Genomic DNA, 15,154 nt, shown 5'->3' with positions numbered 1-15,154 from the left:
TGGGCTGTATCAGTCTTTCTATCGGGCATTCCTTTTTTATTTTGCCTTTCTTATTTTTGTAAAGTAAACCCTAGGCAGGGATAAAGTTCCCTGGTGGAGTTAGGTGTTTCAGGGCTCTGGCCACTGAAGTGTCAGCCTTTTAAGTCACCTCAGGCCCGGCATGCTCTAGAAGATAGGTAGGTAAAGTTTGGGTTAGGCAGGATCTGGGGGAATTTGTTTTTGTAAGGTCGGGCAGAATATTTGACCATTGTGTGTGTGGCATCCAGTATCAGGATCATTGTATTCACCATTGGTAGATGTGGTGAACGTGGACCGTAGTTATATGGGTGAGTTGTAGTGGTGGGGATCTCATGTTAGCCTAGCATAGCCTAGCCTAGTTTAGCCTGGTGAAAGCTATGCTGTTGTCCTGTGTGTGTCCATGTGTTTGCTTGAGAGTGAGAATGGCAACATTTAACTTGGATGAGTTTTTGGCTAATCCTACTTTCAGTCAATTTTATTATTGCAGGAAAAAGAATGTGTGTGTTAGCGCTGAGTTTGACAGTATTCCTGTCCTGTCTGTTCTGCTGTCTGTAATTGTGCTTCCATCCAGTTCCCTGAAGTAATCTCTTTGTGGAAGATCACTGAATCAGCCATAACTAGAGCTCTAACAAAGTTCTTTACTACCTTTGGGCTACAAAAAGTTGTGCAGACTCTCACCAGAAAAGGAACTAATTTTCTCTCTACAACTTTCAAACAGACTTTACAGTCTTTAGGTGTCTCTCACTCAGTGTCCAGTGTGTACCACCTAGGGTCACAAGGCACATTTGAACATTGGCATTAAACCCTGAAGTCAGTGTTTAGAAAGTACTGTCATGATACAAGATGAAGCTGGGATGAAGGGTACCCATTTGTTCTCTTTGCCATCCACGATGCTAAACAGGGGTCTCTTGGGCCCTAAGAAAGTGTTCAAAGAGCAGTTCAATTCTGGTTCTTCTTCAAAGACTAATGTGTTGGATTTTGTCTCCTAGTGTAGGGAACAGCTGCATTGTGCCTCCTAATTGACAAGAGAAGCTCTCTCTTCCTCCCAGAGTAGTATGAAGAAGTGGTTTGACAGGAAAGTGGTTGAGCAACAGTTCAGTCTGGGAATCAGGTTTTGGTCTTACTACCAGTGCCTGGCTCTGCCCTCACTGCCAGCTTTTCAGGTCCCTATGTGGTAGAAAGCAAAGTCTCCAATACCAATTATGTCACACACACACCTGGGCGGAGAAGAAGAACACACTTATGCCATTTTAACATGTTAAAGTCCTATCATTCCCAAGAAGCTGTTCAGGGGAAGCAGGAAAATCTGCAGAGACTGCTGCCCCCAGTGAAAGATCTGCTCTTTTGGTTTGTGCTGGATCTTTGCCTGATGATGGTTTGGTAGAGCTTACTGATGGTCAGCAGTGTGGTAGGTTGTTTGAGTTTATCTCAAATATTGAGTCACAACTCTCTTACCTGCCTGAACGTCAGCACGATGAAGTAGTCCATTTACTCCATTCCTACCCCACTCTGTTAAGTGATGTGCCATCTTGTATCAATGTGTTACAGCATGACATTGATGTCAGTTCTGCTGCTCATATTCAACAACATGCTTGGAAACATTTTAGGAAAGAGAGATAATGAAGAAAGAGGCTGAATGCTTGCTGGAAAACTGTTAAGCCAAGCCTAGTTATAATCCCTGGAGTTCCCTGTGTTTACTAACTCCTAAATCTGATGGCGCCCCTTGTTTCTGTAAGACTTCTGTAAAGTTAACGCAGTAACTGTACCAGATTCCTTCCCCTCACCTTGCACAGACGACTACATCAACAGCATTGGTTCACTGGGTTCATCGCCATGCTAGATCTACACAAAGGATACTGGCAGTTTCCTTTGAGCCCCAGAGCTTCTGACATCTCTGCATTTGTAACACCTGTCTACTTTTTGCAGTATACAGTGATGGCATTTGGTATGAGCAATGCACCCACTTTTCAGTGCCAGATGCACTTGGTGTTAGGAGATCCCACATTGTAATATGCATCTTGATGATGTGGTGATGTACACTAACACCGGGGGAGACCATCTTTCCCATCTGGCAGAGGTGTTCAAATGACTTGCTGAGGCGTTGTTGACCCCCAGTCTTGCTAAATATGAGTTTGCTAAGGCTACCATTACATACCTAGGGAAACAGGTTGGTCATGGACAAGTCCATCTGGCAGATGTCAAGGTCACAGCTATGTTGTTCTATCTAGCTCCTACTACCAAACATGAACTTTGACTTTCTTGGGCATGGCTGGTTATCATTGGTGTTTTTGCAGAAGTTTCTCTGTGGTGGCTGCTCCGCTTACTAAGCTGTGTAGTCCTTCCTTTTGTGTGGGATGAAGAATATGACCATGCCTTTAATCCTGCTAAGTCCCTCCTCTGCAGTGGTCCTGTCTTGGCTGCTCCTAACTTCTCTCTTCCCTTTAAGCTAAAAGTGGATGCCAGTGCTTCTGGAGCCGGTGCTGTGCTGCTGCAGGACGGAGAGGGTGATGAGAGCCACCCAGTGTGTTACTTCTCTATCAAGTTCAAACGCCATAAACTGAATTATTCCACTATTGAGAAGGAGACATTAGCCGTGGTCCTTGCCACCCAGCACTTTGAAGTGTATGTTGGTTCCATCCCCAGTGATCATGGACACTGACCACAACCCTCTTGTCTTTTTGTCTTGAATGTACAACCACATGCTTGGTGCAGGGTCTCAACATTGAGATCAGGCACAAGAGAGGGATGGACAATGTAGTGGTTGACACACTGTCCTGTGTGTTTGTGTGTGTGTGTGTGTGTGTGGTTAATCAAATGTGAAAGGTTGTGTACTCAGTTTGGTAGATTTTACTCCTATTTGGAAGGGAGGGTGGTGATCATTTTTGGTTTGGCCTAACTTAATTTAAATATTTTTTGATTCTCTGTTATAGGTGGACCAGCCTCCCCCTTTTTTCAGAAGAGGCCAGCTTCAAGTTACTGCTATTGTTATATTGTAAATTCTTTATTTCATGAAAGCATCAGTTTCCTTTTATTCCTTTCTCCCGGGCTCATTTTGTTTTATGTATGGCTCTTTCATCCCCTGGATTAAATTTGGGGATGTGACACAAATGTTCTACTACTGTTCCCAGTAGCTCCTGATACTGCTGAGACTGATTTGCATACAACATATTAGAGAATCCTGTAATAAAAGTATGAAACTGTTGATTTTATTGAAGCACAAAGGCAAAATGAATCTTGTACAGTTTGTGTTCCCATAAGAATGAAGATCCCTCGAATTTTGAGCACAGATGTTGTTGAGATCACATGCAAAACTCTGAATCGTCCACATACATTTATCCTGTGCAGACAGTTAGTAGGTTAGAGGCCTTGTCTGTTTCAGTGTCAGCAGTGCTGCTCTGCAGCGTTTGCCTGCGTTCACAGACTATATGAGCTCAGTCCTCACACCCACTTCACCTGACACCTTCACATGTAAGTAATAGTATTGTAAAAACAAAAATGCTGAGTGCCGTTATGGAAGACATGATGACATGAACCAGGGAATTGGTAAATAATGTGAGAGGAATTACATCACCAATTGCTAATATGTTACCCTCTAACATACTGTATTAGCATTAAGTAATGTAATTCCTTCACCATTATGTACCAATTCCCTGGTCCAGTATTGTTTATTTTTGTTCTTTTATGTTTAACGTGGGCATGAAAGCATATGACTTTAAATATTTTCATGTTGTAAAAGTTGCGATACAGTAGCAACAAGAATGCCTGTCGATGGATAGTGCATGACCTGACCAATTGAGATGTTTATAACGAAGGATGACAGATCCTTCAATCAGGTTACTGGTTTTAGTAGGTGAAGTTTATGTGTGTGTGAATGTGGTCAGAAAATCACAGGAACAGGTGCACAGTTTAGCCCTTTACTGGTCAACCAATTTCCACTAATGCTGTATCACTGTTATATTTATATGTAACCAGGTGCAGGACTTGTGTGGTTCTGGAAACAATGACAGTAAACGATAACCAGTAAGTCAGTATTCAACTTACTCAGTATAGGTATAAACACACTGTAAGAAACCTACTTTAAATAACTGGCAGCAATTGACAAGTAACTTACTGTAATTTATTTTACAGTAAGTTACTATTTTACAGTTCATCATTGGATGAACCATCTATCACCGTCTATCACCGTCTTACCTTGCGAGGCAGCTGGATTTAAGACGCTGATTGATCCAAACCACTCGTGGTTTGGACACAATCACATAACTTGTAGCCTAACAAGATTACAAGTGTTAAATTGGTTTAGTTGGTTTTCACGTGGTCTTGTGATGTTGTGATCTTGCGAATCCAGCTGTCTCACAAGGTAAGGGATTGTGCATGTTTACAAAATTTAATGGCCTTCTTCCATATGACAGAAATGCTCACGCTGAATAGTGAACTGCTGCAATTATATCTGTGATGCACAGTGCAAATGGTTTTCCTTCAGACAGGACAGCAAAACAAAGTTGTTTACCTTTATGACATATTACATGTTCACTGGTTCGCACAACTGTATTAAAAGAGCCTGTGGCCTGCTGCTCTTCATCTACCAGCTCACTGTGGCTATTTCCTCTTTTACCCATCCTCCTTTGCAATATTTAAAACTGATATGCTGACCAAACAGCACAAAACATGTTGCTGTGTAGACCAATATTTTCTGACCAATAGTGCAGTCTGTACATGCTTCATAATAAAAGCCACACAGTCGTACACCAGTGAGAAGCTTTTAATGTGAAGTAGCAACAGCAGAAAATGTTTGGAATATCTTTTTGAGGAATGGTGTTCTTCAGCCTTGGTGATGGTTGTTGTTGTTGATAGTTGTTTAGTTGGGTTGAGATCCTGTGACTGTGAAGGCCATAGCTTTTGGCCTTCTAGATTAGAGGGGTGTTATGTGAGTTGGACCTGGTCAAAAGCCTTGCAGCAGCATTCTGGACCATTTGTAGACGGTCCAGGGATGACTTGCTGAGGCAAAGTTGGCTGAGTCTGCATAGGTGGACACATTCAAACATGCAGTGAATGCATATGGTCTGTGTAGGCATAAATTTTGTGTCTACATCTGTTTGATTTGGCTTTTCATCAATAAAAAACATCATTCTGCAATTTTCTCTTTGGTTTCAAGCTTTATTACGCATTAAACAACCTTTGAAATGTCAATTTCCAGGCACCAACATGACATATATTTCTATTTATTGCAGTACTAATAAATTAACCAGTGACACATTTTAGGGGTTGAAATGTCAATTGTATATAAGTGCTTTAAAGTGCTACTTACAAACATAAAACCACAAATTATTAACAGAAAGGAAAGCCATTTTAATCTTCTACATGAGTTTATCAATGAGTATAGCTCCTAACTATCATTGAATAATCTTGTTCCTACTGTTTATTGGCATATACACATCTTGTATATTAGTCATGCAAAGTTTAATTCCTGCTTGTTTGTTCTTTTGTAAGAGAAATTATTTGCACCTCTGATGATGTTAACGATAAAACGTTTTAGAAACAAGAAAGTAGTTAATATATACTATATATATATATTCATTCATATACATTCATATATATATATATATATATATATATATATATATATATATATATATATATATATATATATATATATATATATATATATATATATATATATATATATATATTCATTCATATACATATATATATATATATATATATATATATATATATATATATATATATATATATATATATATGTAATTTTTGTGAAAAAGTATGAAATATATAAAGAACTGACTTAATATGCAGTGACAAGACAAGGAGTTCATCATACAGTATAGCTTCACTGCTTGTCATGGTCGTAACTATCTGGAGACAGCTCTCAGACAGAAATGAGTAAACTACTGAGACATTGTGAAAGAACACATACATGTTGTCTGATTTATTATATGCTGAATTAAGGGACATTTATGCTTTTCTTTCCATCTAAGCCTCTTTAAATGGTAAACACGGCTCTGTATTATTATCGTCATTTTAAATATATGTCAGAGAACAAACAAAAAATTTAAATTTTCTCACTGGTTCTTGTTGAGGAAAACTGAGCATCTCAAATGACAGCAGAGATTCTGCATGAAGATGGCTCTGATAGTTTGATCCCTGAGTCCATAAATGAGAGCACTCAGACACCTTGGAAGGATATTCAAGCACACAAAGCATACATTGTAAATACGCATAAGGACTAATCTCCCCACTGTTCTAGCAATGGCCATGAGGATGGTGGAGATGAAGGTGGAGATGAGAATCAGGTTTAGCTGAATCAGGTGAAGAAGGAGAGTTTGAAGAGCCTTTCTGGCCGAGGCTTTGTCTGTTGAGACAGACCTGGCTACGAGTGCTACACCAATGTAGGAGGCGATGATTACTACACCTATTGACAGAAAGAGAGTGCTGGCGTAAGCTTCTTCAAAATCATTAAACATTGGTGCAAAAAAGACGGCCTCTTTTGAGCAAAAGTCATCCATCTGCTTTAGGGAGAGTTTTGGGAACAAATATAACAACATAAAACCTCGAATGAGGATGTGGATAAAACTGAAGCCCCAAACCAGAGCAATGGCCATGCCTGTGCTTCTCATGTTGAAGATTGTAGCATGTCTCAGTGGATAGCATACAGCCACATATCTCTCAAGTGACATCACAGCCAGGGAGAGAGGGGAGATTGTGATTGTGAAAACTGAGAGCAGGACGAGGGCACCACACGCGTAATAAGTAATTTTTATCCGTAAGGAAGCCAAAAAGTAAAGCAGGAGGTTTGATGCCATGTGAACAGTGTCTGCAAAGAGCATGTTGTACAGCAGGATGTAACGGGATGTCTCACAAAACACCTGCTTACTCCTCAGGGTGAACAGCAAAACACTGTTAATGTAGAGAAAAGAGCAGCTTGATCCCATGGATAACATGCCAAACATCATTACCTCCTGTGAAGTTTGATAGTGGAGACCAGCAGTGATATTGGCCTTAGGCTGCAGCAAAGACAACATTATACATATGTGAGGAAAAAAGACTTCTTTGGCTTGCTGTAGTTGTACTAGTAAACCACATAACGTACAAACTAAAGTTCATCATGACAAAGTAGTTAAAAATGACCCATCAGCACAAACAGCTGTTGAGTGTAGAAACCCAAATTATCCATCAGTGTTGAGCAGTCAGACGGTGTTCGTTTCCACCAGGAAGGAAGAACTGGTCTGGAGCTGTTTTTTCCAGCAACATACAGTATATATAGTTTTTCATTACACCCACTTCACAGGACACTGTTACATGAACTTCATCATCATCACATTAGAAATTAATGATGTCATCTCTACTACTGTCTCCTCAAAACTTTTCCATTTTTCACTGCTTCCACTCACTTTTCAGTTAGTTTAGTTTAGTTTCCAGTTAACGTATCCAAACTCAGACATTCAAGTAGTTTTGATTTTTACATGAAATTACTAATTACTGATTACTGACAGAAAATACTTCATTTTCAGTGTGTAGTTTTGCGTACTAGACCTAACATTAGCATAATAGGTTGTTTCAACAATTTCCTAAAAGTAACTGTTGTGTAAAGGCCAAAAAACAGAGAAATCTATGTACAACCCCCACACCGGCGGTGGCTAGGCTTCACACACTTCACACCACTGTCCTGTTTCCAGCATCGCCAGAGAAAAGGCTGTTTTTTACTCAAGTACAATGTTGGCCTAACTACAGATGTTATTTACTACTTGTAGTTTTACCTATATCACTTGTGCCTGTGTCTACAATTCCAAAAGGGGTTGTGTAGAGCCATTTCTGTAACTTTCTGTTACTTTCTGAAATTGACGCACCGACATTCATACCCACTTGTGATTGGTCAGCTGTGCAGAGGTGAGAAAGGAGCCAGGGTTTGAACTTCTGTCTCTAGCTCTTCTTTTTCATCCTTATTCTTATTTCTGTCACTTTTCATGTAAACAACACAGCACAACAACACTATGGATGACATTTAGCAGAGACTGAAAATATGCGCCATTATCCCTGTATTTAAACAGTGTCATGTCACCCCTCCCCTATATGACTGTCAGCTTTTTAGTACGCCTTTGAAGTTGGCTGTTCAGAACAACTATAAACACATTTCATTTCCAACATGTCATATTAACGTAGTGACGTTTATTACAGCAGTAATACTCAATATCACTGCAACTATAACATACCATGTTTGGTGTTACTTAATAGCCTAAACAATGGTTTTAAGAAAACTACTCTCAAATATATATCTAGTAAGGCATACAAAATATGTAATCTTCTGTCCTCAGAGTTATAATGAAGTCTGGAACATTAACCTTCTGTTAACACAAACTACACTGTCGGTGTTTCACAATTACAAAAATGTTTGCCCTCATTCACTTTCTATGGGATGCAAGTAAATCATTTTTCAAGACATTGTGGGATTCCAGGTGGCGTAGGACTGATCAGAAACATGAAAAAATGGAAGGGTCAAATGATGAAGAATGTTAGCATTATGCAAATCAGGGCAAAAGTCACCTCACGGCTCCACAAGGATTTGCAATTGAATGGCCTTCTTCCATATGACAGAAATGCTCACGCTGAATAGTGAACTGCTGCAATTATATCTGTGATGCACAGTGCAAATGGTTTTCCTTCAGACAGGACAGAAGTTGTTTACCTTTATGACATATTACATGTTCACTGGTTCCCACAACTGTATCAAAAGAGCCTGTGGCCTGCTGCTCTTCATCTACCAGCTCACTCTGGCTATTTCCTCTTTTACCCATCCTCCTTTGCAATATTTAAAACTGATATGCTGACCAAACAGCACAAAACATGTTGCTGTGTAGACCAATATTTGCTGACCAATAGTGCAGTCTGTACATGCTTCATAATAAAAGCCACACAGTTGTACACCAGTGAGAAGCTTTTAATGTGAAGTAGCAACAGCAGAAAATGTTTGGAATATCTTTTTGAGGAATGGTGTTCTTCAGCCTTGGTGATGGTTGTTGTTGTTGATAGTTGTTTAGTTGGGTTGAGATCTGGTGACTGTGAAGGCCATAGCTTTTGGCCTTCTAGATTAGAGGGGTGTGATGTGAGTTGGACCTGGTCAAATGCCTTGCAGCAGCATTCTGGACCATTTGTAGACGGTCCAGGGATGACTTGCTGAGGCAAAGTTGGCTGAGTCTGCATAGGTGGACACATTCAAACATGCAGTGAATGCATATGGTCTGTGTAGGCATAAATTTTGTGTCTACATCTGTTTGATTTGGCTTTTCGTCAATAAAAAACATCATTCTGCAATTTTCTCTTTGGTTTCAAGCTTTATTATGCATTAAACAACCTGTGAAATGTCAATTTCCAGGCACCAACATGACATATATTTCTATTTATTGCAGTACTAATAAATTAACCATTGACACATTTTAGGGGTTGAAATGTCAATTGTATATAAGTGCTTTAAAGTGCTACTTACAAACATAAAACCACAAATTATTAACAGAAAGGAAAGCCATTTTAATCTTCTACATGAGTTTATCAATGAGTATAGCTCCTAACTATCATTGAATAATCTTGTTCCTACTGTTTATTGGCATATACACATCTTGTATATTAGTCGTGCAAAGTTTAATTCCTGCTTGTTTGTTCTTTTGTAAGAGAAATTATTTGCACCTCTGATGATGTTAACAATAAAACGTTTTAGAAACAAGAAAGTAGTTAATATATACTATATATATATATATTCATTCATATACATTCATATATATATATATGTAATTTTTGTGAAAAAGTATGAAATATATAAAGAACTGACTTAATATGCAGTGACAAGACAAGGAGTTCATCATACAGTATAGCTTCACTGCTTGTCATGGTCGTAACTATCTGGAGACAGCTCTCAGACAGAAATGAGTAAACTACTGAGACATTGTGAAAGAACACATACATGTTGTCTGATTTATTATATGCTGAATTAAGGGACATTTATGCTTTTCTTTCCATCTAAGCCTCTTTAAATGGTAAACACGGCTCTGTATTATTATCGTCATTTTAAATATATGTCAGAAAACAAACAAAAAATTTAAATTTTCTCACTGGTTCTTGTTGAGGAAAACTGAGCATCTCAAATGACAGCAGAGATTCTGCATGAAGATGGCTCTGATAGTTTGATCCCTGAGTCCATAAATGAGAGCACTCAGACACCTTGGAAGGATATTCAAGCACACAAAGCATGCATTGTAAATACGCATTAGGACTAATCTCCCCACTGTTCTAGCAATGGCCATGAGGATGGTGGAGATGAAGGTGGAGATGAGAATCAGACTTAGCTGAATCAGGTGAAGAAGGAGAGTTTGAAGAGCCTTTCTGGCCGAGGCTTTGTCTGTTGAGACAGACCTGGCTACGAGTGCTACACCAATGTAGGAGGCGATGATTACTACACCTATTGACAGAAAGAGAGTGCTGGCGTAAGCTTCTTCAAAATCATTAAACATTGGTGCAAAAAAGACGGCCTCTTTTGAGCAAAAGTCACCCATCTGCTTTAGGGAGAGTTTTGGGAACAAATATAACAACATAAAACCTCGAATGAGGATGTGGATAAAACTGAAGCCCCAAACCAGAGCAATGGCCATGCCTGTGCTTCTCATGTTGAAGATTGTAGCATGTCTCAGTGGATAGCATACAGCCACATATCTCTCAAGTGACATCACAGCCAGGGAGAGAGGGGAGATTGTGGCTGTGAAAACTGAGAGCAGGACGAGGGCACCACACGCGTAATAAGTAATTTTTATCCGTAAGGAAGCCAAAAAGTAAAGCAGGAGGTTTGATGCCATGTGAACAGTGTCTGCAAAGAGCATGTTGTACAGCAGGATGTAACGGGATGTCTCACAAAACACCTGCTTACTCCTCAGGGTGAACAGCAAAACACTGTTAATGTAGAGAAAAGAGCAGCTTGATCCCATGGATAACATGCCAAACATCATTACCTCCTGTGAAGTTTGATAGTGGAGACCAGCAGTGATATTGGCCTTAGGCTGCAGCAAAGACAACATTATACATATGTGAGGAAAAAAGACTTCTTTGGCTTGCTGTAGTTGTACTAGTAAACCACATAACGTACAAACTAAAGTTCATCATGACAAAGTAGTTAAAAATGACCCATCAGCACAAACAGCTGTTGAGTGAAGAAACCCAAATTATCCATCAGTGTTGAGCAGTCAGACGGTGTTCGTTTCCACCAGGAAGGAAGAACTGGTCTGGAGCTGTTTTTTCCAGCAACATACAGTATATATAGTTTTTCATTACACCCATTTCACAGGACACTGTTACATGAACTTCATCATCATCACATTAGAAATTAATGATGTCATCTCTACTAATGTCTCCTCAAAACTTTTCCATTTTTCACTGCTTCCACTCACTTTTTAGTTAGTTTAGTTTAGTTTCCAGTTAACGTATCCAAACTCAGACATTCAAGTAGTTTTGATTTTTACATGAAATTACTAATTACTGATTACTGACAGAAAATACTTCATTTTCAGTGTGTAGTTTTGCGTACTAGACCTAACAATAGGTTGTTTCAACAATTTCCTAAAAGTAACTGTTGTGTAAAGGCCAAAAAACAGAGAAATCTATGTACAACCCCCACACCAGCGGTGGCTAGGCTTCACACACTTCACACCACTGTCCTGTTTCCAGCATCGCCAGAGAAAAGGCTGTTTTTTACTCAAGTACAATGTTGGCCTAACTACAGATGTTATTTACTACTTGTAGTTTTACCTATCACTTGTGCCTGTGTCTACAATGCCAAAAGGGGTTGTGTAGAGCCATTTCTGTAACTTTCATACATTCATACCCACTTGTGATTGGTCAGCTGTGCAGAGGTGAGAAAGGAGCCAGGGTTTGAACTTCTGTCTCTAGCTCTTCTTTTTCATCCTTATTCTTATTTCTGTCACTTTTCATGTAAACAACACAGCACAACAACACTATGGATGACATTTAGCAGAGACTGAAAATATGCGCCATTATCCCTATATTTAAACAGTGTCATGTCCCCCTATATGACGGTCAGCTTTTTAGTACGCCTTTGAAGTTGGCTGTTCAGAACAAATATAAACATATTGCAAGCATATCATTTTTCAAGACATTGTGGGACTCCAGGTGGCGTAGGACTGATCAAAAACATGAAAAAATGGAGGGGTCAAACGATGAAGAATGTTAGCATTATGCAAATTAGGGCAAAAGTCACCTCACGGCTCCACAAGGATGGTGAGACAGGAGTCTTAGTCTTAACTTGCTGTGGATTAATCTCTGTGTAGGACAAAGCTTTAGTTACGTAGTTTATGGGGTTCCTCTTTTGTATGTCTCTTGTCTCCGAGGCACAGATACAAACAAACACAAAGTGTTACTTGGCTTCTGCGGAGGCCTCTATGCAAAAAAATACAAGTTATTAATACTCTACGTTGTTATGTCAGCTGATCAGTTTTGAAGGTTTTTTTTGCAATGTGTTTTTGGGGTTTTGGCAGCCATCAAATCATGTTTTACTGGTTCCATTATAAGGAAAACACTTGAGCCATTAAGGTTTGTAGTTTTAGCCAAATATTTGTCCACTTTCAGAAACTGATCAAAAGAAATCAAAGAGCAATTTGAAATAATTCACAACCTCACAAGTTCTCGTCACACCATGCTGAATGTAAGGAACCTACTGATCTTATGTAGAGTATTTTGAGGAATTTCACTAAATGTTTTGATACGTTTTATCTATGTTGCCAGAATTCACTGAATACAAGTTGGCTATAGTCACTGCCCTCTTCAAAAGAGCAAAATACAAACAGCAAAACACTTTTCAGCGCTACAGGGAGTTAGTGTGAAAACTTATGGGTTAAATATTCAATTTTTAAAAATTGCGTTGTAAAGGCAATATTGTTTTAGTGCATGCTTGTTTGATTGACAGCTACCTCAGTATACCATTTAAGTTATTTCACTTCCTCCAAATTTGGATTTGACTTCTGATGGCCATGTGTTGTATCCCTACAATCTAAAAAACTTTATTGTTGGTCATCTATTATATTTTTTATGAGGTTTCATATGGTTCCACTTTAATATCTAATGCCTACAACAAAGTGTAAAACAGTAATTAGATGCAAGTCAGTAAAAGTTGTACTTCTAACCAAGTAATGAGGTGTGTTATTGTTGTTACAGCAATGATGTTTTTAGTTTGCTGAAAGACTCTGAGGTATAACAGAGAGAAATCCCCACATCTGACCTGCTCCCCTGATAACTCATTTAGACACATTAAATATTCAAACCCTTACTCATTAATGTTTTCAGTAAATATTGACATAATTAATGCCTCCTATGGGTGTTTATCACTAATCTCAATGGAGAGGGGGTGATGTGTAAGTGCAAAGTGAATGAAGAAAACTTTTCAATGTCTATCCTCAAAGTTAACTTGAATCTTAAATGACTGAACTTGTAAATAAGTATAAGTTTGCACAAAGTTGTAAATAAACAACTGTGTCATTTCACATTTCAGGCCTAAGTGTGACTATAACAAAGAGCAATCTCTGTTTGCCAACATATAGTAGATGTACTTTACACAGTGATGTAATGTAATGCAGTGAAGTATATATATTATTTGGAGTAAATGGGGTACTTCATAACTTCTAGTTATGTTAGCTAACCTTAGATAGGGCCAGAATACAGATTAGGTCTAGACCATAGACTATATAAAGATGGAGGTACAGATGTATGACGTCACCTGTTGGTTTGCATTGTAGCCAGTATGAAGCCATTGCAGCTTCTGGTCAGAGCCATCTCTTCCATTTTAGAACCAGGACCTTCTAAATAAGGAGTGCAGGGTGTTGCCTTTCACGCTCTGGAAACACATCCCGCTTCCTCAGACCCATTTGGTTGAACGTTCGCTACTTTTGCTAAATGGTGCTAACAGAGCAGGTATCATAATCAAGTAACATACATGACATGGCTTGTTGTCTATGAGCCACTCTCTCCTAAGAGTGACCTTGATTTGGTGGCATGTCATTTACATAAATGAGGAATAAAAGAGGCCTTGATATTGAGCCTTACGGCACACTGCATGTTATATCCCTTGGTCCTGACAAGGTCCCTTCAACATACATACCTGGATCTGATGTAATCACAAAGGTGAGTGAGGCAGGTATTGGTGGAGTAGGCTGCTCTAAAACCGGACTGAAACTCATACAGAAGGTGCTGGATCAGATATTCTTCATCCTGATCAAACACTATCCTCTCCAATAACTTCAATATGGTTGGTAGGATTGATACTGGCCTATAGTTTCCCCACTCTTCTTCTTAAACAGGGGGAGGGCTCTGGCCTAATCAACTGACTTGGAACTTTTCCCTGCTTTAACAAGATTCAAAATATGAGCAATGACCCCACAAGTGACACTGGTGCTGTCTCTCAAAAATCTGGCTGGAATTAGATCCAGCCAGTTGCTTTGTTTGTACATGGTGAGGATAGCATTTCCATTACTTTTACCATCTCAAAGGTGTCAGGAATAACATTTTTGTTTTGATAAAAAGTGTTCAGAAATGGGAGTTCATATCTCCCAGAGCCATTTGGTAGTTTAGAAACCAGACTAGCGGCAGTGGTTATAAATAAATGTATTGAAATGTCCAGAAATTCTTTGTTTATCAAAACACATGGTATTTTCAATATCTATTCCAAAATTACATGATTTTGTGTTACATTTCCCTGTTGAGCTCATGTCTTTAAGGACTTTCCACAGTTGTTTGGGTTGATGAACATTCTCCACAACAGCATCCATGTAATACTGGACCTTGGCTTTTTGTATTTTACATCTAGCTTGATTTCTGCACTGTACATATCTGTCATAGTCAGTATGCAGATTAGACTTCTTAAACTTCATCAAATAACAATCCCTCTGTCTAATGAGATCCAGAATCTCAGCTGTCATGTATTTGGCACTTCTCTTTTATTTTACCTCTTTCACTGGTGCAACTACATCCAGCACAGCTAAAAACCTTCCTTCAAACAAATCTCATGCCATGACAACATCATTACTTTCAAAAACAACAGTCCAATCTTGTTCAGCAAGCTTATGCTCAGAAACCT

General features: G+C 39.0%; 2 protein-coding genes across 2 annotated transcripts; both read right to left on the bottom strand.

Annotated features, from left to right (window-relative positions):
* Positions 1-6,095: 6,095 nt before the first annotated feature.
* On the bottom strand, positions 6,096-6,947 carry LOC137196244 (odorant receptor 131-2-like). Its single transcript, XM_067609115.1, has one exon. The coding sequence runs from the start codon at positions 6,858-6,860 to the stop codon at positions 6,096-6,098; it is 765 nt and encodes a 254-aa protein (XP_067465216.1). The 5' UTR covers positions 6,861-6,947.
* Positions 6,948-10,130: 3,183 nt separating this feature from the next.
* On the bottom strand, positions 10,131-10,982 carry LOC137196243 (odorant receptor 131-2-like). Its single transcript, XM_067609114.1, has one exon. It carries the CDS (start codon positions 10,893-10,895, stop codon positions 10,131-10,133), a length of 765 nt encoding a protein of 254 aa, XP_067465215.1. The 5' UTR covers positions 10,896-10,982.
* Between the last annotated feature and the right edge of the window lie 4,172 nt (positions 10,983-15,154).

Source organism: Thunnus thynnus, chromosome 13 (genome assembly GCF_963924715.1).
Source record: "Thunnus thynnus chromosome 13, fThuThy2.1, whole genome shotgun sequence".
NCBI classification, from domain to species: Eukaryota; Metazoa; Chordata; class Actinopteri; order Scombriformes; family Scombridae; genus Thunnus; species Thunnus thynnus.
The sequence above is the reverse complement of the archived record's forward strand: the minus strand, read 5'-3'. Positions and strand labels throughout refer to the sequence as shown.